This window comes from Myotis lucifugus, unplaced genomic scaffold (assembly GCF_000147115.1).
Source record: "Myotis lucifugus unplaced genomic scaffold, Myoluc2.0 scaffold_27, whole genome shotgun sequence".
Taxonomy (NCBI): domain Eukaryota; kingdom Metazoa; phylum Chordata; class Mammalia; order Chiroptera; family Vespertilionidae; genus Myotis; species Myotis lucifugus.
The window spans coordinates 8,151,086-8,178,244 of NW_005871075.1; the positions used below are offsets into that span (position 1 = coordinate 8,151,086).

General features: G+C 39.9%; 1 protein-coding gene across 8 annotated transcripts in view; it reads left to right on the plus strand.

Annotated features, from left to right (window-relative positions):
* Positions 1 to 27,159, plus strand: part of STAU2 (staufen double-stranded RNA binding protein 2) — a 226,565-nt gene that overhangs the window by 1,273 nt on the left and 198,133 nt on the right. For 4 of the 8 annotated variants that reach the window (XR_002828626.1, XM_023751977.1, XM_023751978.1 and 1 more), the window contains exons 1-2: positions 10,128 to 10,182; positions 23,742 to 23,872. Coding sequence is in view for 6 of the 8 variants with exons in the window: in XM_023751977.1 (XP_023607745.1) it covers positions 23,759 to 23,872 (114 nt within the window). In the remaining 2 variants the exon portion in view is untranslated. Of the gene's footprint in view, positions 1 to 7,279; positions 7,346 to 10,127; positions 10,183 to 13,210; positions 13,313 to 23,741; positions 23,873 to 27,159 lie in introns of those variants that run through there. The other 4 variants (XM_006086354.3, XM_006086355.3, XM_023751975.1 and 1 more) reach the window with 4 other exon arrangements.

The window sequence follows — 27,159 nt, forward strand, 5'->3', positions numbered from 1 at the left end:
TCCTTCTGTAAAATGGGCAAGTGGTGCAGACGTAACGCGCCGTCACGGGCAGGGAGGTGGGGCCGAGGGGACAAATAGGTCCTGTGACGGGCAAGTTCTGCCGGGGCTCCTGCGAGCCGCCGCCGCGATGCCGGCTCGGCCGAAAGGGGTGGTTGGCAGCTAGTGACCTTGCCGGGCGAAGGGAGTCGGCGAAGAGACAAAGATCAGTTACCGAGTGCTCTGCTCTGTGTGTGGGCAGCGCCGCCGGCCCCTCCGGGAGAGCGGGCTGGGGTGGGGGTTCTGCAGAGGCTGCCGGGGAGACGCGGGGCCGCGATTCTTGGCGAGGGGGCGGGGGCCGTGGCCTCGGGGTTCTGCACGTCCCTGCAGATCTGTGCGGGCTTTTGCATTTGTGATGAATCCTGTTTGCAAAGCCCCCGACGCCCTCGACCCCCGCCCCCCCCACCCCCCGAAAGGTTAAGAACTCCTTGAGCGGGGAGGGACCATTCCATTAGGAGAATGTACGGAAGGATTTTAAAGTGGGTGGTTCCTGCGGGAAGGAGAGAGGATCCTGGAAAGGTAGTTCACTGTGAGCTGAAGACCTTGATTTTGAAGGTTTGCTTTCGCGATTTTGGTGCACTTTGGCCAAGCAAAATGTTTGCCTTCTCTTCCGGTGCATCCTTACGTTTTAAGAAAAACCCTGGTAAACACTTGAAATCAGAATTGCGATGGGCAGGCAGGATATTAGTAACCTCGTGGGGGAAGAGATGGCAGCATTTCTCCTGGAGGAGAGGTCTTCTCTGTCCTTCCTCGTAAGATGGTTCAAATATACTTTAATTGAGCTGCAGGGGGGGGGGGGGGCATATTTAATAAAACCATCAAAACCAAAACATTCCGCATCTCGATTGTTTCGTCATCCGACAAGTTTTTCAGTTTGTATTTTCTGCAAACTAGAGAGATCACATGTCCCTGGAATTGTCGATTTGCTGCATTTTGCAGCAGGCCTGTATTACGTTTTTGAAGCACTTAGGCCAAACTATGGGGTGTGTATGTTTTTTTCTTTCCCTGCTAGGGTTTCAACTCAAGTCCCCGTTGCCACGTTTCATTACATGGCAGTGTCGTTTGACATTTATTCCTGAAAGAACATTAGTTGGTAGGATATGGTGCATATTTCCTCAAAAAAAACTATTTTTCCTTAAGAACTCTTGCTTTGTGTTTGTAAAAATGTTGCTGTGTAATCTAAATATGCATGGTTGACTTCAGATAGAATGCCATGTAATTTTTAAGTTTTAGCTTTTTATTTGGAAATAATTTCAAGCTTGCAGAAAAGTAGCAAGCATAGTACAAAGAACACTTATGTAACCTTTACTCAGATGCACTTGTTACTGTTTTATAGTTTATCACTTGATCTCTCTATGACACACACACACAATATCTTTTTCCTGGACCATGAGGGTAATAAATGTCATACATCACGGCTCTTTATTCCTAAATACACAGCATGGAAAACCATAAACTTGCATATTTTAGCTTACTTAGCTTACTGGGAATGGAATTCTAGGAAAGAGTGGCTTGGTCTGGTTTTCAGCAAAGGTAAGGATTTCAAAAATACCTAAAATGGTCATCAAACTTTTTATTTTTATTTTAAAATATATCTTTATTGATTTCAGAGAGGAAGAGAGAGGGAGAGATAGAAACATCAATGATGAGAGAGAATCATTGATTGGCTGCCTCCTGCATGCCCCCCACTGGGGATCAAGCCCGCAGCCCAGACATGTGCCCTTGACTGGAATTGAACCCCGGACCCTTCAGTCCTCAGGCCAATGTTCTATCCACTGAACCAAACTGGCTAGGGTGGTCATCCAACTTTTTAGTATATAAGCAACACAAAATGAGGTTGAGTGGTTTTCTGGTTTTAGGATCAGGTTCTTTTTTTTTTTTTTTTAAATATATTTTATTGATTTTTTACAGAGAGGAAGGGAGAGGGAGAGAGATAGAGAGTTAGAAACATCGATGAGAGAGAAACATCGATTCAGCTGCCTCATGCACGCCCCCTACTGGGGATGTGCCCGCAACCGGGGTACATGCCCTTGACCAGAATCGAACCTGGGACCCTTCAGTCCACAGGCCGACGCTCCATCCGCTGAGCCAAACCGGTTAGGGCAGGATCAGGTTCTGAAAGATGTAATAATTGACCAATATGTTTTGTTTTGTTTTGTTTTGTAGCTAATCTCTTTACTCCTATTACTCTGTCTCCTTTTGTGCTGGGTATCTGATTATTTATGTGCACAGGTCAGAAAGAGAGGGGAAAATCTAGATATTATAAAATTGGACTGGTTGATATTAGACTGAATAGAGAGATGCACAGTCCGATCAAATCATATAGGTATATTTTGCCTTCTTAGTACTAAAGAAAATAGTAGATGAGTGTCTAGAATCCATAATAATTATAATCTATATATGTATAATTATTTGATTTTGAATAAGTCACCAAAATTCTATAGAGGAGCCTTGACATTATGTTGTCCTAGAGCTCATGCCCTTTGTGACAGGAAAAACTTTAGGTTTAGTCTTTGTTTATAATTAAATGTATAATGAAGAGAAGAGGACTTTGAACCAGACCATATTGGGTTTTAATCCTAGCAATGAACTATGGGAAAGAAACCTAACTTCTGGAAAGATGGGGATAATACCTACATCCAAGGTGATGAAGATTGAGTTAATGTAAAAATGGCAAAATAGCCCAGCCGGTGTGCTCAGTGGTCGAGTGTGGAGCTATGAACCAGGTGGTCATGGGAACCTGATCAGAGCACACGCTGGGGTTGCGGGCTTGAGCCCATACATCCTCCGCAGCGGGCCTGAGGAGGCAGCCGATCAATTGATGTTGCTGTCATTGTTTCTCATCATTAATGTTTCTATCTCTTCCTCCCTCTCCCTTTCTCTCTGAAATCAATAAAAATATATTTTACAAAATGGCAAAATATGGCACGCAGCATTTAAAATTGGAGTCTGATAAGTGTTAGTTTCCTTTTCCTCTTGGCTGGTGGTATTTTTATTTATTTTTATGGGAAAAGTTCATGAAGTGAGACATCTATATACATAGAATCTTCCATAGACTCTTAGGACATATTAAAATTCATACTAACCTGTCGTTTTTTAAAAACATAAAAGCAGTTTTTTGGGGATGCCTACTTTTAAAGAGAAATGAAAGTGAAAAAGATTTTTAAAACACTTTTTAAGGACCCCAGGCCTTTTTTAGAGTAAGGAGCTTGGAGTTGATATTTAGGTTTATAGTAGTTTGGAGTCTTAAGGGTGGAGATGGGACATGCTTTTGCTTTCCAAGTTGTCCAAAAAAGGCATTTAAGGGAGGACTGTGGAATGGGTGATGATATAAAAATGTATAGGGAGATTAATATTGCTGTTTTATAAAGCAGTATTTAATTGTTGAGGATTTTATAGGTTTAAGCCCGCCTTTCAGTTTACCAGATGAGCCAAGTGTAATTCGAATCAAAAGCAGTGGGTTTTACCAGCAGTGCATTTCAGAGTCCTCATGGGAGCAAGTCCTCCCGCACTGAGCAGGGCCCCTCTCCATGGAGCCCGCCTGCTTCCATTTAGTAGCCGGAATCTGAAACTGCCTGTTCTAAGGTGCCTGACTGGGGGCCCCTGTAGGGCATTTTTGAGGCATGGGGCTAGGTTTCTTAACCTGTAAATTGGAATGCACTGCCTTGATTTTTTATCAAATTGTTTTAAATATAGGACACTAGACCAGGCATGTCTTTTAAGAAGAAGTGAACTGTTAAAGATGTGTCATGGTGAGTGGGCATTTTGAATTGTCCACAGTATAGTTGTGAATCACAAATTTTATATTGATGTAAATTTAATGGAATTTGTGAAAAAGAATAGGTTCCGAATGTGACCCAGTTACCTCTCAGGTGCTGTGATGGATATTAGTTTCATGTTTTAATGTATACAGATTTTGATATTATTGTGGAGAAAAGGATTGCAGAATATTTAAAATTGCCAGGTCCATTTTAAGTGAATAGGTGCTTTTTTTAAATGTTTTTATTGATTTTTAGAGAGCGGAAGGGAGAGGGATAGAGAGATAGAAACATCAATGAGAGAGAGGAGCATCATTGATTGGCTGCCTCCCACACGCCCCCCACCAGGGATCCAGCCGCAATCCTGCAACCTGGGCTTGTACCCTGACTGAGAATGGAACCAACAACCTCTTGGTTCCAGGGTGGATGCTGAGCCACCCAGCTGGGCTATTTTTTTTTTTTTAATTCTCATTTGAGGATATTTTTCCATTGATTTTTAGAGTGGAAGGGAGGGGGAGAGACACAGAGAGAGAAACATGGAGACATTGATTGGTTGCCTCCTGCACATACCCCAACCAGGGCCAGGGATTGAGCCTGCAACCTGCGTACGGGCCCTTGACAGGAATTGAACCCGGGACCCTTCAGTCCGAGGGCCAGTGCTCTATCCATGGAGCCCGGCCAGCTCTGGTGATGCTTTCATTTTTTCTTTATAAAATACCTTTTTATATCAGAAGATTAGAACTTTAAAAAAAAGGTACCCCTGTATCTTACTGTGCCTACTGCTCGGAATCAGCCACCAGTGGTACCAAATTTGAATACTGAAGAATGACATAGGCTCTAAAGATAAGCATTTGTAAGCTGTAGAGGTTTACATTAAATAAAAACAAAATGGGATTTCTCAACTTGGGTGAGTGCTTACCAAATAATGTTACATTCTAGGAAGTAAGGCACATGAAATCACTGAGATGCTTTTGGTAGTTCATTTACATTTTAACTTCCAAATGAATTGTTCCCAATTAAAAAATGAAAATCAGATGGGTCTGTATTTTTAGTTATCGCTAGTATATTTTAATATCATTTGAGTAATGCCACACATTTTAATGATTTTATCTTTTGAATAAAATATACATGTTTAAGTTTTATAATTCGCCACTTTTTAAATTTGCACAGGGAATTAATTCTTTTTTGGCCTACTTACATATGTTAGTTAATACCTGAAGCACCATAGGGTTATAGAATTTTAGAGTTGAACCAAACTGTCTTATTTATTGTTGCATAACAAACTACGCCAGAAATTAAGGGCTTAAAACATTTATTACCTCAGAAATCTGGGTACAGCTTATCTGGGTGCCTGTGGCCCAGGTCTCTTAAGAGCTACAGGTAAGCTGTCATCGGGGCTGTAGTCTCAGCTGAAAGCTTGACTGGGGGAAGATTTGCTTCCAAGCTGGTTCCTGTGGCTCTTGGCAGGATTCACTTCCCAGGAGGGTACTGGGCGGAAGGCCTCAGTTTCTTTAGGGCTGGTGGCCTCCCTCAGTCCTTTGCCAGGTGGGCCTCTCCACTGGGCAGCTCGCACTGTGAGCTGGCTCCCTTCTGAGCAGACAGGTGAGAGACATAGAGCAGCTGTACGTCGTTATAACTGCTGTTGTCCAGTTGTTAGAGGCTGCCAGCTACAAGGACTTTATTTTGTAAAGACTTAAAAAAAAAAAAGATATGAAAGAAAAAGAACCCAAAGATACACAAAGTGCTTAGTAATTTACCAAGGCTCACAAGGTCACCTCCTGAAGAGCTCGGACTCAATCTCAAATGCACGGCTGCTCAGGCCTTGGGCTGTTTCTATAACATATGATTCTCTTGTAAGCTATAAAATGCTGAGGTCACTATTGTAAGAAATAGATTGAAAACCTCCAAAGTCATTTAGAATTGACCCCGGTTTGTCATTTCAAAAAAATGATAGGCAAACGTACACACACATTTATAATAGGCGTGTGTGTATATATGTGTGTGAATATGATGTATCTGTGCGTATATGTGTTTCTCAAGAACCTTTGCTTCTGAGGGAAAGTTCAATATTAAAATTTTACAGCATAAAAGTTTATACACAAGTATAAATTATACAACTTTTGTATATAAAAACGTACTGCTTTTTAGGTAAAATTTTTTTGGGGGGCTGTGTATATAATTTATTTTTTAAAAATATATTTTTATTGATTTCAGAGAGGAAGGGAGAGAAAGAGAGAGATAGAAACATTGACAATGAGAGAGAATCATTGATCTGCTGCCTCCTGCACGCCCCACACTGGGGATCGAGCCTGCAACCCGGGCATGTGCCCTGACTGGGAATTAAACCGTGACCTCCTGGTTCATAGGTTGACGCTCAACCACTGAGCCACGTTGGCCGGGCCATAATTTATTTTTTATGTAAACTTACTGTTAAAAGATCCCATGATTTATTTGTTTATAAGTTTGGTGGTGTTGCCCTTCTTTGGTATCTATATTTTAAAGTTAAGTGTACAAGAAATTTGCCACATGAAAAGAAATGCCACCATGGTGAGGTCCGATCCAGAAGGAAACACATTTGAATGTAACACTGGGATGTGTCAGGATCGGTGATTTTCCTTTTGAAAATCTTATGAGAAAATTTTTTTTATTGTTGACACTCTTACCGATGTCCCCGTTTCCCCCATGTCTGCCTCCACCCAGCCCCCCTCCCCCGGCCTCCGCCACTCTGCTGTCTGTGTCCATGGGTTATGTTTATATGCTCTTTGCCTAATCTCTTCACTTTCTTTCATCCAGTCCCCCCTCTCCCCCTCCCCTTTGACTTCTGTCAGTCCGTTTATGTGAAATTTTAATGTGCATGCTGTTTTTATAATGGTGATAATAAAACCACAAACAAAAGTCTCCAGGTAGGTAACCTTACTGTGTACTCTTTCTTGTGCCAAACTGAGAGAATACGTGTGTGTTGCATCTTTAGGCTTAATTTATCTTATAGGGGATGGGAACGAAGCCTCAACACCTTATTGGAGCAAGGGGAGAGGATATTAAATATTAATCTGAGTATATGTTAGAGATGGGGGAGTATATATTACATATAAACTTTTAGATCATTTTAAGTTTCACCTTTGCTGGAATTGTCTTAGAACTCTAGAACCAGGGTAGGGGTTGGGGGGTGGGGCGCACTTTATTCAGCTTAGATTTGCGCTGTCCAGAATGGTAGCCACTAGCCACATGTGCTTATGTAAATTTCAGTTAATATTAAAGAGAAGTAAAAATTTGCTTTCTTGGTTGCATTAGCCACATTTCAAGGGCTTCAGGAGCCGTGTGTGGCTAGAGGCTACCGAGCTGGGCGTTGCAGATAGAGAACATGTTTATCGTCCTAGAAAGTTCTCCATTTTATATCTGATTTTGATCAGGGGTGTGTGTTACAAGTGCTAATCCTTGAAATCACCAACTAAGCTCAACTTTATTTCTCCGTTTCCATTTTCCAGATTTTGGAGCCGTGAGGGATCCAGCAGTTGGGTCCATATTGCTTTAACATGCTTCAAATCAACCAGGTGAGTGTGTGTTGAGGCCTGTCATACGAATGTGGTGCTTGGGCCATATACCCCGTGGCACGTTTTTACCTGGCTTTTCTGTAACCATAACCTGACCACCGCTTCACAGAGCAGTTACACGCTAGCTCTTCTTCGCAGGCGGCCGTGCAGGGCAGGCTGTTTGAGGATTACAGCGGTAATCCTGAGTGGTGATAACTTTCAGGCGCACTGAGCGGGCTCGGCAGTTTGCTGGTTCCTTTTGATGTCGTGTCTCTCCAGGACGTGTTGGCGTGTTCAGAATGCTGACCATTGTGATCCGTCTTCAGCCCGTGGCAGTTCTGCGGGCTGCAAGCACTTCTAGTGACAAATCTTGTGAAGTGGTCGTATCGGTGTGTTAAAAAAAGGTTCCTTTCTAGGGCACTGGAAAAGGCGAGAAGGAAGTGCTCTGCTAAATAAATGACAGCTTCGCGTGCCTTAGGTTCACTGAAAGAAATAGTTTTCTTGGGTCTTGGCATTTCTCCAAGAACTTTATACCCTTAATCTTATCCTTTCTGAACAAATCGGGCATTGTATCGTAACTGTAGTATTAGAAAGCACTTTATTTCACGTTTGCAAGTCAAGAGAGAAGTTTAGATGGCAAAAGATTTTTTTTCTTTTAAAAATATTTTTATTGATTTCAGAGAGGAAGGGAGAGGGAGAGAGATAGAAACATCAATGATGAGAATCATTGATCGGCGGCCTCCTGCATGCCCCACAATGGGAATCAAGCCCGCAACCTGGGCATGTGCCCTAACTGGGAATTGAACCATGATCTTGTGGTTCATAGGCTGATGCTCAACCACTCAGCCAAACCAGCTGGTCTAGATGGCAAAATTTGATTGCAAAAGTAATTTTTTGTGTGTGATTTGAGGAAGTAATGCAAGTCTCCCTCCCCTCCCCCCACCCCACCTGCTTACCTTGCCCGGGACATACCCAGTTCCTGTGCACCACACGCCGTCTCTAATGACTTCCAAGTTTACTCCTGGTCTCGACCTGTTCTCTGAGCTCCAGAGTCACATAGCAGTGACCGGCTTGATCTCTTTTTTTTTTTTTTTTCCGGCTTGATCTCTTAACTTGGATGTTTTTATACATCTCAGATTTAGCACGTGCCCAAGAAACAGTCTCACTGTTTCAGTTCTCCCAGGCTGTTTCAGTTCCTTCACGGGGCAGGGTCATTCCCACCGCAGGGACTCCGCGAGAGCACCTCTGCCTGACCTCGCTGTTCCCCTGCGCGCGGCCTCTCCCATCGGCCTAGTATTTGCTCTCCCGGCACCCTGCCTGCCCTTCTATTGAATGACACCCTGACATTTCCTTGACATTTAAATATGTCATTAGTTGTTTAATGTCTGTTTATTAGATATCCTGTAGCCCAATGCTCCCTGGAGCTAGTGACCTTGCTTGCTTACTCTTGTATCTCAGGTCCTAGTAGTTCTTGTTGGGGATAGTGTTCATCTATTAGCTGAATGAGTGGATGAAAGGTGCAAGGGTTGTGATGAAAGCGAGGGTATCTGCATTCTTTTTAACAGCAACCACATAACGGTGTTGTCCGTTCTGGGGCTAGATGACGCTTGCTTTACACAAATGCCATTAATGTAAAATCTCTCCCTTCTGCAAAGCTGTTCTTTGATTTTCTCCTGGCATTGGAAAATTTTCTCATGCAATAAATACTGCTTTCATCCAAGCCATCACTGATAGCGGTTAAAGGCATTTCAGAGCTGCACTGTGCTTAGGCGGTGAATCCCTACTGCATGCGTTCACAGAGCTTCTGAGACATGGCCGGCAAACTGTGCTGACCGTGTGAAGTTGCCTCTAGACGACCGTGTGGACACCTGCCATTAGTGATAGGGGTCCGATTAGAATAATTTGTTTTATATTCTGCTGCACACAGATGGAATTGATCCTTTTGTGCCAGTCAACATCACTGAAAAGTAGCATTCATAGGTGAGTCCCACTCAGGATTTACTAACTGTCCGTGCTGCTGGTCATGTTGAGTCAGGCACGTGGAGTGGTTCCTAAGCGACCGTCTGCATGGCCACAGCGGGCCCGGGTTTCGGCTAGAGATCGTCCCCAGTGCCTGCGGCCGTGCGCGCTTTGCTTGTCATAGACGTGTATTGCGGACTCACTTCAGGAGCCTCTCTTGCTATCGACCAAGTGTTGTCCCCCAAAATGTGCGAGTCTGAAGGGAAGAGTTACCCTCATTTGGATTGCGGAAGCTATAGAGAGGGCTTTCTCTTACACTGGATTCTTCAACTTCTGAGTGATTTTATGTTTGCTCGTTTTCACGGTGACTGCTCTCCCTGCAGAGGAGGATTCCCGAGATAAATGTAACAAAAGGCGATGGAGGCCGACCTTCCACTCGGAGCAGTGGAGGTTTTTATTATGTGATCTCAGCACTGTCTTTAGGATTAGGACTCAATTTTTATTTGGGAGGTCCTTTTGTTGTCTTAAAATGCCTGAAGAGTACTAACAAATCCTCCTGGGTGTGTTTCTGGTACTAATTAAAACCTAGGCTATTGAATACTAAGTTATTTGACTTTTTTTTTTAAAAAAAATTAACCCTGCCTGACATTATTCTTATTAGGCATTTGGGAATGATCATGTTCTTTTAGAATAATGACACTTTTCCTTTAAATTTGTGCTCCTCAATTTGACTTTTGTCTGGAGTGTGTGTTGTGATCCATGTGCAACTCATGTAGAAAAGTTAAGTGGTACAAATAAGCAAAGAGAAAAAAAAATCACAAATAATTCCACTATTCTTTTACAGAGATTATCACTGCTAATATTTTGGGGTGTATACTTCTAGATATTTTTCTACGCAGGTATGTTTTTGTGTGAATATATGTTGTTTTAAAAAATATGTGTATACAGCACCTAATATTCTGAAGTGAGTTCATAATCATAGTTTGGAGGCACTAAAATTTATTTAGTCAAACCCTTATTGTTGGACAGATTGTATATTATAATTAGTGCCATGTAATTTTACATCTGTAGTCCTTGGTCCATTATTTTCTTGTAATTAAGTATGAGAAATAGAAATACTAGTCAAAGGGGTATGTAGATTTTAAAGATACTTAATGCAAAAATACTAAAAATACAAAATCTCATTTATTAAAAGTTTATTAGAATGCCTGTTTCCTTACATCCTTGACACATTTTCAATGTTGGCCAATTTGTCTGACAAAAAGTGTTACTTTAATTTGCATTCCTATGATTTGCATATATTGGTTCTTTTGGATTTGTCTTTTGTGAATTGCTTATTTGTGTCCACTGCTCTGTTTTTCTTTTTCTTTGTAAATAAAATTCTTTTGATTATACCCCCTTGAGAATATTGTGAGCTACTATTTATAATCATTGCCTTATATATTTCTTAATTTATTATTCAATAATTATCTAATGAAAACCTCTGTAGGAGTTTGGTAGAGTTTTGGCCTTTCTCCCTGATGATTAATTATAAGTCCCTGGGGGAGAGGAAACCCATCTTAACATGAAGTTGTAGCAAATATAAATGAAGAAGGCACATGTGCTGTGAAATAATATGTTAAATCGAGTGGCTGACGTGGGGCACATTTTTGGGGATTAGTTGGTGAGGCACACTTGACAGGGCGGCTGTCTGCAGGGTCGGGGAGTCTATATTAGGCAGCGGTGGCATCGGGAAAGCCCGAGCAGGGGATTCAAAGAGGTCTGATTAAAAAAAAAAAATGCTAAAAGTTAAAATAAATAAAAGAGGTCTAAATGTGTGGGTTTTTTGTTTTTTGTTTTTTTTTTTAATATATTTTATTGATTTTTTACAGAGAGGAAGGGAGAGAGATAGAGAGTTAGAAACATCGATGAGAGAGAAACATCGATCAGCTGCCTCCTGCACATCTCCTACTGAGGATGTGCCCTCAACCCAGGTACATGCCCTTGACCGGAATCGAACCTGGGACCCTTCAGTCCGCAGGCCGACGCTCTATCCACTGAGCCAAACCAGTTTCGGCTTGTTTTTTTTTTTTTTAATGGTTTCTTTTAAAGAGGTTTGGTAGTAGGTGCTGGGAACGTGGACTCTAAGAGGAAGCGCTCAGGCCTGATCGAGTGGGGTGGGAGAGCAGGCAGGACGGAGCAGAATTTTAGTGCCCCCTGCAGGGTGGAGGGAGCCCGGGGTTACACTGGGAGAATAAAGCGGCACCAAGATGCACTGTAAAGCGTGTCTGCCCTTCAGGGCCTCAGGAAACACAGGCCTGGAGTGTAGGGCTAATGATTCCCATCTCACAGGATTGTGCTGAGGTGACAAAGGCAAATGCTTAGTGCTGGTCTTGGGACTGTTGCTGCTGTGCTTGGTGTGGGTATGTTGTCGCCGTGTGCATGTCGCTGTTGCTATTGCTGTCTGGCTCTGGAGCCTGGGGGGAAAGGTGGACGTTCAGGTTGGTCTGTTCGGGGGAGTGGAGCTTGACCCTTTCCTGAGACCAGTCAGCTGCGGCTCTCCTCCCCTTTCCTGCCGCGGGCGCAGGAACTCTATTGTTTTCTCTTACAACTGCTGCTACTCGCTCCGAGTCATTTTTCTCTCCAAGTCTGGTTGCGGAGTAGGATCTACAGTCCGCCCATCTCTGTTGAAGCCACAGGATGCAGCCCGCACTTAGGGGACTGAAAAATAGCTTCTCTGAGAGTGTTAGCTACCATGTTGGGAAGAGCCCAGTGGAGAGGCCCACGTGGCGAGGAACTGAGGCCTCCTGCCAACAGCTGACAAGGCTCTGAGGAGCCTTCTGTGAAGCAGATCTCCTGCCCTTTCAGGCTCCCAGCCCTGGCCCACTGGCCCACTGACCCCTGACCCCCTGACCCCTACCTGCAACCTCACGAGAGATCCTGAGCCAGAACCACCCAGTGAGGCTTCTCCTTGATTGCGGAACCTCAGAAACAGTCAGGGGAGGTTAGTTAGGCAGCGATAACACATACCCTTCCTTTACAAACAAGTAAATATGTAAACAGTGGCTTTTAGACACTGAATGACAGGTGGCAGCAGCCTGTGGTCCCTGAGAATGGAAGCAAATGGGAGCAGCCCTTCTGTTGCAGTTTATGGAGGGCCATGAGGCTGTTCATAGGCTGCAATGCAGGGAGGAGGGACCGGAGCAGAGCCCAGGCTTGAGGAGCTAGGAACACAGGGAAGAGTTCGGGAAGACCAAGAATTGCAGGGCAGAGGACCAGAGAGCAGGGAGCTGGGTGGGGCAGGCGGATGGAGTGTATATTGCAGTAGAGGCGTGCAGGCCAGCGTGCGTGCATTCTGGAGATCTGCAGAGGGCTCCCCTTCAGTCTTTGGCTGAGTTTTGATCCGTAGATGGTGACAGGACCTACGCAAAGCCAGGGAAAGAACTACTGGGAAACAGTAAGGAAACAATCTGCAGAGCTCACGGAATGCTGGGGATAGTTTGTGTCTCCATTGTCCAGAGTGTAAATACCTTGTGATACATGGGGCATTGGGGAGAGTCCTCAGGGGGCTCCAAGTAATCCCAAGTAACTTAATTGTGCACAAGAACAAAGTCCGGCACTATTTAGAGGCATAAAACCCACGTCAGAACCCAACAATGTAAAATTCACGCTTTTTGTCATCCAATCAAACACTAAAATGCTTGCCTCAGCTGTAATAAGGGACAGGACATCTAGGCAGAAGATCAGCAAGGAAACAGAGGACTTGAACAAAATATAAACCAATTAGACCTAGTAAATATGTACAAAACACCCAGCAAAGCAGAATACACATTCGCAGGTGAACATAAGACTCCACGAATAGACCATTTGTTGAGCCACAAACAAGTTTCAATACATTTTTTTGTTGTTGTTAATTCTCACTGAGGATATTTTTCCATTGATTTTTAGAGGGAGTCAAAGAGAGCAGGAGAGAGAGAGAGACACATTGCTTGGTTGGCCTCCCGCACATACCCCAACCAGCTCTGAGGACCGAGCAAGCCTGCAACCAAGGTACGTGCCCTTGACTGGAATCAAACCTTCAGTCTGCAGGCCGACACTCTAACCACTGAGCAACTGGCTAGGGCAACCACTCTTAAATAACCAACAGATCAAAGAAGAAATCACAGGTGAAATTAGAGAATAATTAGAGACGAATGAAAATGAAAACACTATATACCATAACTTGTGAGATGCAGTGAAAGCAGCGGGAAATTTATAGCAGTAAACACATAAAGCAGCGATTTCAACCTTTTTCATCCCCTGGCACACATAAACTAATTCCTAAAATTCTGTGGCACACCAAAAAAATACATTTTTTGTTGATCTGACCAAAAAAGGGTATAATTTTGATTGATTTACAAAAATAAAATATAATAGTAACTACCTACACTTTTTATTCCAAAGTGAATTTTTAAGCCTGGCTGGTGTTGCTCAGAGGTTGAGTGTCAACCTATGAACCAGGAGGTCATGGTTTGATTTCCGGTCAGGGCACATGCCTGGGTTACAGCTCGATCCCTAGTGGGGGTTGTGCAAGAGGCAGTCAATCAGTGATTTTCTTTCATCATTGATGTTTCTGTCTCTCCCTCTCTGGAAATCAATAAAAATATATTAAGAAAGATACCAACAGTTCTGGAAGTATACCAAACTAAATTCACAAGCACACTCATTGATTACAATTATAAAACGACCAAATGAATAACAACAACAAAAACAAAGTGACTTTAAAAAAAATCAAGTGCCTACACTTGTACATAAGGATTTCTGGTACCAAAAATTAACCAATCAGATGCAATCTTATGCAACGTGACCAATAAGATGCAAGTCTATTATCTGACCTATATATTTATGGTTTAAGACAGGGAGTTCACACCAGACGGCTATTGTTGTGTTGGCTGTTGGCATTTTTTTATGTGTTAATCTAAGGGAAAAGAGGTCAGTGCCCCTGACTAAGTAGTCAGGTATTGCATGTTTTACAAATTCTTGTGGCACACCAGTGAGCTCTAAAACATATAACCTAACTTTTCACCTTAAGGAAACTAGAAAAGAGGAGCATATTAGATCTAACACTAACAAAGAAAGGAAATAAAAAAGATTAAGTGGAGATAAACAAAATACAGAATAGGAAACAATATGGAGAATCAGCAAAACCACAAGTTTCTTTGAAAAGATCAACAAAGTTTTAGCTAGACTGGCAAAGGAAAAAAAACAACAAAAATGCGTATAACTAAAATCAGAAATGAAAGTGAGGATATTACTATTGACCTTAAAGAAATAAAAATGATTCTAAGAGAATAGTATGAATAAATATAGGAAAAAAATTGTATAACCTACATGAAATGGGAAAATTCCTAGAAATACCGATTATTGAAACTGACTCAAGAAAAAAATAGAAAATATGAACAGATTGAATCAATAATAGAAAAAAAATCCCTCCTAAACAAAAAAAAAAAGTCCAAGACCAGATGGCTTCACTGGTTAATTCTACCAAACCTTTAAAGAAGAATTAACACCAATCCTTCTTAAACTCTTCAGAAAAATAGGAGAGAATATTAACTTATTCTGAGACCAGCATTTCTCTGATACCAAAGCCAAACAAAGACACCATGAGAAAAAAAAATTTTTTTCTAAGTGGAATCATATAGTATTTGTGTTTTTGAGACAGACTGGCTTATTTTACTTTGTGTAATGTCCTCAAGGTTCATCCACGGTGTAGCTTGTGTTAGAATTTATTTTTTAATGCGGAGTCATGTTCTGTTTTATGTACATACCCATTTTATTTAGCCATTCATCCGTGGGAGGACACGTGGGTTGCTTCCACCTTTTGGCTGCTGTGAACATGGGGTGCAAATATCTATTCAAGTTTCTGCTCTTAGTTATTCTGGGTATATACCCAGAAGATAAATTGCTGAATCTTATGGCAATTCTATGTTTAATTACTGTTTTTCATAACGACTGCACTATTTCACATTCCCACTAATAATGAACCAGGGCTTCAACTTCTCACACTCTCACCAATACTTATTTTCTGTTTTTTTGCTAATGGTCATTTTAATGGGTGCGAAGTGGCATCTCATTGTGATTTTGATTTGCATTTCTCTGATGATTAGTGGTGGTGAGTATATTTTCATATGTTGGTCACTTGTATGTCGTCTTTGAAGAATTGTCTATTCAAGTTCATTACACATTTTTTGATTGGTATGTTTTTCTTTTTTTAAAATATCTTTTTATTGATTTCAGAGAGGAAGGAAGAGGGAGAGAGAGATAGAAACATCAATGATGAGCCCTGACCGGTTTGGCTCAGTGGATAGAGCGTCGGCCTGCGGACTGAAGGGTCCCAGGTTAGATTCCGGTCAAGGGCATGTACCTTGGTTGCGGGCACATCCCCAGTGGGGGGTGTGCAGAAGGTGGCTGATCGATGTCTCTCTCTCATCGATGTTTCTAACTCTTTATCCCTCTCCCTTCCTCTCTGTAAAAAAATCAGTAAAATATATTTTAAAAAAAAGAAAAAAAAGAAACATCAATGATGAGAGAGAATCATTGATCGGCTGCCTCCTGCACGTTCCCTACTGGGGATCGAGCCTGCAACCTAGGCAGGCATGTGCCCTGACTGTGATTTAAACCGTGACCTCCTGGTTCATAGGTTGATGCTCAGCCATTGAGCAACATCAGCCGGGCTGATTGGTATATTTTTGTTGTTGAGACATAAATGTTCTTTATATATTCTGTGTATTAATCCCTTATCAGATATATGATAGGCAAAGGCAGTGACTTGAGAGAAGCACAATCTGAGGGAATTCATTTTCATCAGACTTGCACTGCACAAGGTCTTAAAGAAGTTCTTTAGACAAAGAAAAATAATAACAGATGGAAATTTGGATCTTTGAAAAGCAATGAAGAGTGCAGGAAATTGTATAATATGTGGTAAATATAAAAGACATTTTCTTAGTTTTTAACCTTTCAAAAGATAATTGATGATTCAAAATAAAGATAACAGTTAATTGGAGGCTTATAACATACATATATAGACTGATGTCAGTAGCATAAAGAATGGGGCATGGGAAAGGGACGGATAGCATTGTTAGGGCTTACGCCATATATGCAGTGGTATAATATTTATTTGAAGGTAGGCTGTGTATATTTTAGAGCCATTGCTCTAAAACAAAATAGAGAAAAATAAATTATAAGCCTATAAAGGACATAAAATTGAATACTAAAAAATAATAGTTCAAAAAAAGGTAGGTAAAGATGAAAAAGGAAAAAAACAGATGGGACAAAAAATATCAAAATAAGGTACATTTTTTCTAGTTTACAGGTAGTACATAGCTTAGGGTCATCTCAGGGCCTAAAGCCTTGGATATATGGAACCTCCATCTATTTCCTTGGGACTTGCAAAATAGGTCTAGTTGTAAGATGGTATTAAAATTAATGGTGCCATTAACTGTCCAAACATCTTCATTGCCCAATTTATACTGGGGCCAGGCCACGTTGTAAAAGATTAGCCTCTTTTTTGAGGGACTTGGTCAAATTTCTCCCAGTTGGTGAGCATGTACCCCAAAAGGGGCCTTTCGAGGCCTTGTGGACGGATATGTAATAAGCCAAGAGTTAGAGGCGTCCCTGCAAGTCTCTGGGCTGTGTTGTGCTGTCCTGTGGTATAGGAGGGAGGGTACCCTGTCACCCTAAAACTACCCAGGGGGTGGAGTGATACTCTGGGTCACAGTGGTGGCCAGGCGTGGTGACGGTGTCCGCTCAATGTCTGGCTTGCTCCTGGGCCCTGGTAGAGACCGAACACCTGACCATGGAGACACCAAGTGAATGCAACCTGAGCTGCCCATCATGAACTAGGTGTCACCTGATCCATCAAACCATAAAGCTAGGTATGTACTGTAGCATTCTGTCATCAAGTGAGAGTGAACCCGCTCAGACTATGTCACCTCTTCCTGCCACATTGCCACCTGCCCTAGGACAGTGATGGCGAATCTATGACATGCGTGTAAGAGGTGACACGCGAACTCATTTTTTTGGTTGATTTTTCTTTGTTAAATGGCATTTAAATATATAAAATAAATATCAAAAATATAAGTCTTTGTTTTACTATGGTTGCAAATATCAAAAAATTTCTATATGTGACATGGCACCAGAGTTAAGTTAGGGTTTTTCAAAATGCTGACACGCCGAGCTCAAAAGGTTCGCCATCACTGGCCTATGATCAGTTGGTGGAGGAAGAAAAAGCTCAGGCTTGCTACCAACGGGAAGTGGATGAGCACTACAGGAAGGCCCCGAAAGGCATTGGAGAAGGCAGAACCTTTCACTGAACAGTACAGTCGGCCCTCCATATCTGCAGGTTTCACACCTACGGATTCAACCAACTGGGCTCCAAAATATTTGAGAAAAAAAAAGTTACATTGTTATTGACGTGCACTGTGTAATTGGGCCTATGATGGTTGCATCTATGCTGAACAGGTAGACTTTTTTCTTGCCATTTCATATAAGGACTTGAGTATTCATGGATTTTGGTATTTGAGGGGCATCCTGGAACCAATCCCCCATGAATAATGAGGCACAACTGTACATATGGTTGTCTATCTAGATGGAGATAGAATTGACAAATATGGATCTACACATATTTGTAGGATGGATGGTTTGGCTGTGTGATCAGGACTGGAGGATTGGTAAAAAGGAGGTCTGTGGGAGAAGGTACATGCATGGGCCTTTAACAGTGTGTACAGAAGAGAATATTTGTATTCTATTCAAATATTTCCCCTAAAGATAACTACTTCAATAGAGACTCTCAGTAAATAGATGGACCAGATGACTTGTTTTATAGATGTCAGTCATTTCCTTTCTCCAGCAATCCTATCCTTTCTTGCTCAACAGGCTCACATACAAAATGGCTTGGTAATCAAGTTAGAGGTTATAAGTGGACTCAACAACATAGACTTCCTCTCATCAAGACCGATTTAGCTTAACGGTGGTTGAGGGCCCAGCTTGCAGAGAATTCCTGATGTGACACCATTCCCATAGGAACTAGCCACCTAGTGACAGGTTGATTGCATGAACCTCTTCCATCTTGAGGGAGCAGCAATTTGTGTACTCTGTACATGGATTTGCCTTCTTTGACCACCACATCCATGGACACATTAGTTGTAGTCTTGGTATTCCATACAACACTGCTTCTGACCAAAGAGCTAACACACACAGAGTGGTGAAAAGTTTGAGTCACCTAAGTGTCCAGTGTGAACTGAAGTTGAACATGGTGAACTCTGCTCTCCCGTTTCAGCTCTCATCTGTACATGTGTCCTTTTCTTGGTCTACTTAGTGCCACATTTTTTGCATTTCCTAAGCATAAGAACGTTGAGATGTGCCTTCTCCATACATGTATTTAGATTAGCTCCTTTCAGTTAAGAGTTACAGTGCTGGTTGGCTGTGAGTTCAATGTTAATAAACCAACAACATATATTAAGTAATGTGTCCTTAACTAGAAACACCCATAAAACAAGGTTATGTGTTGATTAATTGTCAAAAATGTTATGATCAGTGGTTTGTAGAAACCTGACACTGTATTCCCTCTAGAAGCAATAGTTCAGGATTTACCAATTCACTGTTTGTGGTGATGATAGAACACAACTATGATTGACATATCATTAGTTCAATAATGGGAATTGACTCTGTATTCTGTACATTGGTTGGAAGACTCAACTTTGTTAAAATGTTGATTTTTACCAAATTAATGTACAGATTAAAGAAAATTTTACTCTAATCCTTGCAGGCATTTTGTTTAAAAAAAATTGTTCATAGACTTTTAGAGATGGAGGGAGAAGAGAGAAACATCAATGTGAGAACACATTGATAGGCTGCCTCCTGCACACACTCTACCAGGGACCAAGCCCACAACCCAGGCATGTGCCTGACTGGGAATTGAATCAGCAACCCCTGGTTGCCCGGGACAGTGCCCAACCAACTGAGCCACAACAGCCAGAGCCTTGCAGGCATTTTTGCCTAAAATAAAATGCATGTTGCCCTAGCCAGTTTGGCTCAGTGGATAGAGCATTGGCCTGCAGACTGAAGGGTCCCGGGTTCGATTTTGGTCAAGGGCACATGTCTGGGTTGCAGGCTCTATCCCCAGTAGGAGGTGTGCAGGAGGCAGCCGATTGATGATTCTCTCTCATCATTGATGTTCCTGACTCTCTTCCTCTCCCTTCCTCTGAAATCAATAAAAATATATTTACAAAAAAAAGTTCCATCTTTAAAAAAAAAATTCATGTTGAAATGCAAGAACTTAGAATAGCCACAACATCTAAGAACAATGTTGGGTGGGGGGCAACACTACTTAATTTCAAGAATTATTATAAAATTACAGTAAAAGTAGCATTGGCATAAAAATGACAAATAGGCTAATGAAACAGGAGGTAGGTAGTCCAGAAATAAACCCACTTACATATAGGTAATTGATTTTGACCAGCCATTAAACAATATAGTGAAAAAAATATATAGCCCTTTTCACAAATAGTACTCAAACATTGTGTATCAATATGCAAAAAAATAAAATTGAATACATACCTTGCACTGTATATAAAAATTAATTTAAAATGGCTCAGAGACCTAAATATGCACCTGAAATTGTAAAGCTGCTAGAAGAAAACATAGGAGAAAATCTTTGAGATCTTAACTAGGCAATTATTTCCTAGTTACAACACCCAAAGCACAACCTGTAAATGAACAAATTGATTAATTAGACATTATTAAAGTCTGTTTTTCAAAAGACACTGCTAAGAGAATAAAAGGAGATGCCACATACTGAGAAAAAATCTTTGCCAAACGTATACCTGATTAATACTAGTACTACTTGTATTTAGAATATATAAAGAACTTCAAATAAAACAATAAGGAAAAGAAATAACCCAATTAAAATGGGTAAAATATTCAGATAGACACTTCACTACAGGATATATATAGATAGCATATAAAAAATGAAAATATGTTCAACCTCATTAGTCATTAGGGAAATACCAATTAAAACCGCAATGGGAATGCACCTGTTCGAATGGCTAAAGTGAAGAAGACTTTACTAAGGTCCAAATGACCATACCAAATGCTGGCAAGGCCACACTCTTCTAGCAGGATTGAAATCCCACGGTAGCTTCATTTGAAAAGTCAGAGATTGTAGGCATTACACTTAGGGCCCGCTCCCCCCCCCCCCATTACAGTTGACATACAATATTATATTAGTTTCAAGTGTATAACATAGCGATTAGACAATGACATAGTTTACGAAGGATCCCTCCATAACTGTAGTGCCCATCTGACACCATACAGAGTTGTTACAATATGACTGAGGATATTCCCTCGGCTGTACTTTACATCCGGTGACTGTTTCATAACTGATTTAGGAACTGCTTTGAAACAGGTCCTGCAGCATCTTTGTGTTTTCAAGAAATTTGATGGCACTGGTAAGAGCTTTGTCAAGTAGTTATGAGATTTCTGATTAAATAGAGGAACAGCTATTTACAGTTTTAATCATTTTGTAAAACAAACAATTTCAGCCAGGATTAATTATTTTTAAATTTGCCAACTTGAAACAGTTGCAGTTTAGCTATAAAGTTTTATCAAAGTGAGGTCTTGCAGGTGCTTTGCATACCCTTCATGCCCAAACTTCATTCACACATTAAAATGTTTTATTGGGTGCATGTTATTTTTATGAAGCAGAAAGTCAAAATTAGTGGAATATAAGTTTAATACCATGTTATTAGTTATAGCACTTTACTTTAATAGATTTCAAGCCTGTGCTGTTAAAACTTTTCTTACTGGCCCGGCCGGCATGGTTCAGTGGTTGAGCGTCGATCTCTGAACCTGGAGGTCACGGTTCGATTCCCCGTCAGTGCATATGCCCCGGTTGCAGGCTCAATCCCCAGTAGGGAGCGTACAGGAGGCAGCCAATCAGTGATGATCTCATCATTGATGTTTCTATTTCTCTCCCTCTCTGAAATCAATGAAAATATATTTGAAAAAACCACCCTTTTCGTACTGTAAAGTTGTCACATTGTGCTTGCCATGTTCCTAGAAGCTTTGCCATTGTAACAGATGAATGTGCAGCATTGCTGAGTTATCAACATTGTACACTAACAGCACAGATGCTAGTTCAGTGTTATGCAAAATTGCCTGATTCTTACCAGACTTTAATATTTTATCATTTTTAATAAATTTGTCGTTTTTTGTTTGGCTTTTTTTGATGTTCAGGTAGCTGTGTTACCTGTTGTACTTGAGTATTTAATGTCATAGTATGCTCGGACCAAAACTGATTATAGCCCCAGGTCACCTTGTATTTGATACAATGACTGGCTCTGGAACCATTTATGCAATGTTTATCTGAATGCTACCCAATGGGCTAAGTAAAATGCAGGTTTCTTCAAAACCCCCTTGACTTACTCTTGTCTTTTTTGTGTTGTTCCAAACAATAATGATTACTAGGTTGTTGTTTTGTTTTGTTTTTTTGGCTTGCAAGCCACTTAGAATGGTTTAATTGTAGAATCAGTTGTCATCTGTATTGGCCCTGTAGTTGATTTCTTAGATTCTCTTTCCTTTTACTTCTACTCTTTTAGGTATTTATGTAGTTTTCCTATAAATCATTTCTTAATCATAATGATTGTGATAGAGTTATTACATGAATTTATTGGTCCTGCAAAGAGCATTAAAAAGTTAAAAGAGTACAATTTTCTACATTAAGTCTTGCCATATAACATTTGAACATGAAGTTCCTAAAACCAGTTGTTTCCATTCATTTAATGTGTTCTCCGTACATTGTGACTCCAGTTAGAGCAGGAAGCAATCCACGTGCATGGTGTAACACTGATTCATGGGAGATGAAAGAAAAACTAAAATGCAGCTAATGTGTCTGTAAGTGAGAAGAAGGAAAAACATAGGGTAAAATAACTTAATATGGTATTAGGAAAATTTCTGAAGCTGTAATATAATTTAGGATACCATACATTTAAAAATCTTAACCTCATAACAGCCGGTGAGTTAAGTAGGATAGATTTATTGCCTTTACTTTGCAGATAAAGAAGAGAAGGCTTAGGAAATTTAAGTGAAAATCATTAAGACCTTGCAGGTTAGGAAAGGATTTCCTAAGGCCTGAAAAGCACAGTCCATAAAAGATTGATTAGTAGTTTTTTTAAAAAAATATAAAATATATGAAATGATCAATAGAAAGGACAGAAGCAATTCCCAGAAGAGGAAACCCAAATGATCAATAACACGAGAGGATGAGTAGCCTCACTTGCAATGTGTGGATGCAAATTAAAAGAGGGGTGGGTAGGGGGACAATAATGGGATACTATTTGTCAGATATTAGATTATCAAAATTAAAATACCCGACCATACTGTGTGTTTTCAGGGTTGAGAGAGACGGTAATTATCATGTTGCCGGGGAAGGTAATTGGGTACAGTTATTCTCAATGCCACTTGGTAGCGTATATTTACCTGTGCGAGTGAAGAATTTGAAGCAGTCTAAATCTCTGTCGGTAGGGGAGTGGGTTAAGAAATGGATATGATCTTGTGATGGAAATTATACAGCAGTTAAAAGTGATGTACTGAATCTATATAAGTTACAATTGCAAAAACATAATGAAGAGTGAAGAAAGTTATGAAAAAGATATATTATTACTATTTATGTGGCTATAAAGCCATATATATCAAGACTGTATTTCTTCCTGGATATGCATGCATGCATTTAAATATATTTAAAATATCCTAGAGGGATATATTCTGAATTCATATAATTTTGGTTTCTAGATAAAAGGAACTTAACTGTAAGTTAATACTGTTTTTTTTTTTTTATAAGACTTAAAGGAAACATGGAAAATGTTAATTTCAGTTCTGGATGCTAAGGACGTAGGCATTTGTTAAATTATTCTTTCTACTTATACTTTCAAAATTTTGTTTAAAAAAATAAAAAGAAGTATTATGAAATAGTAGTTGAAAAAACTAGTACTTAAATATAGGATTTGCTTCCCAAGTCTAGAGCTTTTCAATTAATATGCTGCCTCAAGATGAGAAGATACTGAGTTTTATAGTAATAAGAATCAGGAGGATTATATGTTTATGCTAAAATTTTTTAAGAGGAAAGAAAAGTTACAAGATAAGTTAGAAATTGTTATTATCCTATATTATTTAAAAATCTTTAAGCATGCTGTTATCATATATGTATAGAGAGCAACCTCAGTACTTAGAAAAAGTTACCTTAATGTATTGTTTAAAATGTGATTCATATTTCTGTTGCATGTAATGGAAGACATTAGATGATTTGAAATTTTAATATAAAATTCATGAAAATAACTTAATCCAAATAGACAATCTGACTTCAAGCTAAAAGAGTCAAAATGAGCTTTTCTTCCATTGTGTAAAGTCAAGAGTGCCAAAAACTTCACAGCCTTTTTATTTACAGCTTCTCTCCAAGATAAAATGGCAAAACCCAAAGAGAAAACTCCAATGTGTCTGGTAAATGAGTTAGCCCGTTTCAATAGAGTCCAACCCCAGTATAAACTTCTGAGAGAAAGAGGGCCCGCTCACGCGAAGGTAAGGTTACGAAGCCAGGCGGTGAGACGCGCTTCTCAAAGTCTATCAGATTTATCATCTCAGGTTTTCATTGTGCTTCATTTTTGGGGGCGGGGGCGGCAGATGTCCTGAAGGCTCTTAGTTCCATATTAAAAATATTTTGAACTCTGTAACTGGACAGCTTTGTAGCTTTTTATGGTTTACAAAACGTAGATACAGTACTTCCCCAAATCACATGAGATACGGCTTTTTGATTTTCTTTTTATAAACTAAGAAACTCAGGCACAGAAAAGTTAAATGACTTGCTTAATAGTTCATAAATGCCCGTGTCAACATTGACTATGTGTTCTTTGGCTCCCAAGTGTAGTGCTCTTTCCGTTAAATCATAGCTGCTGCAGTAACACTGCGAGTACAGCGATGGTTACCTAGGAGTGAGACATCTTTTCCATTGTTTAATTCCGAGACTCACCATTTATGGAAGTTGTATAACCAGTATTGTTATTATCTGTGCATTCACTTGTAATATTGTTCTTTTAAATGGAAAAACAACTTATATTTCTATATATAGCCTTATACATGTATGTTTACATATATACCTGTTACAAAGAAATCTGTAGCTAGTGCATATGGGTTTAAAAAAGTCTCAGTTGTGCAAAAAATTCCTTGGTACATTTTGAATCTTGGATATTAAAGATTATGATAATGATCATCAATTTTTGTATAGAATGTGGAGGCATTGATTCTGTAAAAGCTGGTTTATTTTTGTAAAGCAACTAGCTCTTGGATTATTAAATTGTTTTCTAGCATCTCCTTTAAAGAAGGAAAATAAGATGAAATTAAAATCCGTCAATTTTGTTTTCTATTAGAGGCTTTTATGAAGGATTCTGGGCAACAATTTACATAATATCTTTTATGTAGAGAAGAAGGTTATGACCTTGGTCTACCTCTCTAATCATATCTCCTCTTTTATACCCGTTAATTCATACCCCTCTCTTTTTTTTATATATTTTTATTGGTTTCAGAGAGGAAGGGAGAGCAAGAGAGAGAAACATCAATGATGAGAGAGAATCATTGATTGGCTGCCTCCTGCATGCCCCACACTGGGGATCAAGCATGCAATCTGGGCATGTGCCCTGACCGGGAATAGAACCATGACCTCATGGCTCATAGGTCAGTGCTCAACCATTGAGCCATGCTGGTGGGCATGCATAGGATTTTTTGTTGTTGTTAATCCTTACTTGAGGATATTTTTTCCATTGATTTTTTTTTTTGAGAGTGGAAGGGTGAGAGGGAGGGAGGGGGGGAAGGAAAAAGAAAGAGGGAAATTTTGACTTGAGAGAGACAAATTGATTGGTTGCCTCCACATGCCCTGACCAGGGACTGAACTTAAGTTTTAACATAAAATTTATGAAAATAACTTAATCCAAATTTACAATCTGACTTCAAGCTAAAAGAGTCAAAATGAGCTTTCCTTCCATTGTGTAAAGTTAAGAGTGACACAAACCTGCAACCCAGGTATGTGCCCTTGACCAGGAATCAAACCTGTAACCCTTTGGTGCATGGGCCGATGCTCTAACTATTGAGCAAGCCGTCCAGGGCAGTTATGTATAGGATTTTTAACAAATCCTTGGTAAAATAATTATTGAGTATTTGCTACGTGATACTCACTGTTCCTGCACTGCAGCTTTCTCCTCTGCCATATGCTGTGATACCACTTTTTACATATTCTGAATACAAGTCCTTCATTAATGTGCTTGGCGAATATTCCCTCCTAGTCTGAGTCTTTTCTTTTCTTTTTTTAACAGTGCCTTTCAAAGAGCAGTTGTTAATTTTGATTAATTCCCCAACATCCACTTGTTCTCAGATAGATTGTGCTTTTGGTATCATATCTAAGAAATCTTTGCCTCATCAGAGATCATAAGATTTTCTCCTATGTTAGCTTCTAGATGTTTTATAGTTTTAGGTTTGACATTAAGTCTTAACATTTAGGTCTAACTGCCATTCTGACTTAATTTTTTTATGTGATGTGAGATACGGAACAACGTCCAGATTCTGTAAAACCAACAGCTTTTGATTTTATTGTTGTTTGAAGAGTTGATTCCCCACTGCATTGCCTGTGCCCCTTTGTCACAGATCAGCTTTCCGTGTATGTGTTTCTTTAATCCTGGACTCTGTTCTGTTGATCTGTTTTCTATCTTTATGCTGGGCTGTTTGGATGACTGTACCTTTGTCAGTCTTGAAATCGCATAGTGTTAGCCCTCTAATTTGGTCCCTTTCAGGATTGTTTTGGCTATTTTACAGCCTTTGCATTTTCATATGAATTTTAAAGTCAGCTTTCCATCCTGTAAAACAGATGTTATTTTGAATAGAATTGCCATAAATCTATAGCTCAATTTGGCAAAAATGAAGATATTAGAAGCATTGAATCTTCCAATCCATCCACAAAATGTATCTCTCATTTATTTACTCTTTAATTTCTTTCAGAAATGCTTTGTAGTTTTCATTGAGCAGGTATTCCACATCTTTAGGTTTATCCTAAGTATTTCATATTTTTGATGCGATTGTAAGTGGTATTGTTTTTTATATTTTAGTTTCTATTTGTTTTTATTTATCATTGCTGTCCTATAAAAATACACTGGTTTTTATATACGGGTCTAGTAGCCTGCAAGTCTTGTTAAACTCACATATCAGTTCTAGTAGCTTTTTTTTTTAATGCTGTTGGATGTTCCACATGCCATTTGTGAGTAAAGACAATTTTAAATCTTACTTTCCAATCTGAATGTTCTTTATTTATTCTTCCCTAATTGCATTGGCTAGAACGTACAGTACAATGTTGAATAGAAGTTATGGAAGCCAATATCTCTATCTTGTTCCTGATCTTATGGGCAGCCATTTAAAATCCCCCCCCCCATTAATTGTGCTGTTATATATAACTTTTTTTTTGGTAGCTGCCTTTAAACAGATTGAGGAAATTCTTTTATAATTATCATTTCCTGAGAGTTTTTAACCTGAATAGATGTTGATTTTTGTCATATGGTTCTACATTGACTGAGATGGTCGTATGGTTTTTTGTTTTTCATCTTTTGACATTATGAATTACATTGATTCTCAAGTGTAGAAACCACCCTTGCATTCCTAGAATAAAACACTTGGTTAAAATGTATTATCTCGGTTCTATATTGATGGATTCCATTTGGTAATATTTTGTTAAGGATTTTTTACGTTTAGTTGTGTGAGAGAGATAGTCTGTAGTTTTGTTTTCTTTAGTAGTATCGTACTCTGGGTTTTGGTATCAGGGTAATGTTGGC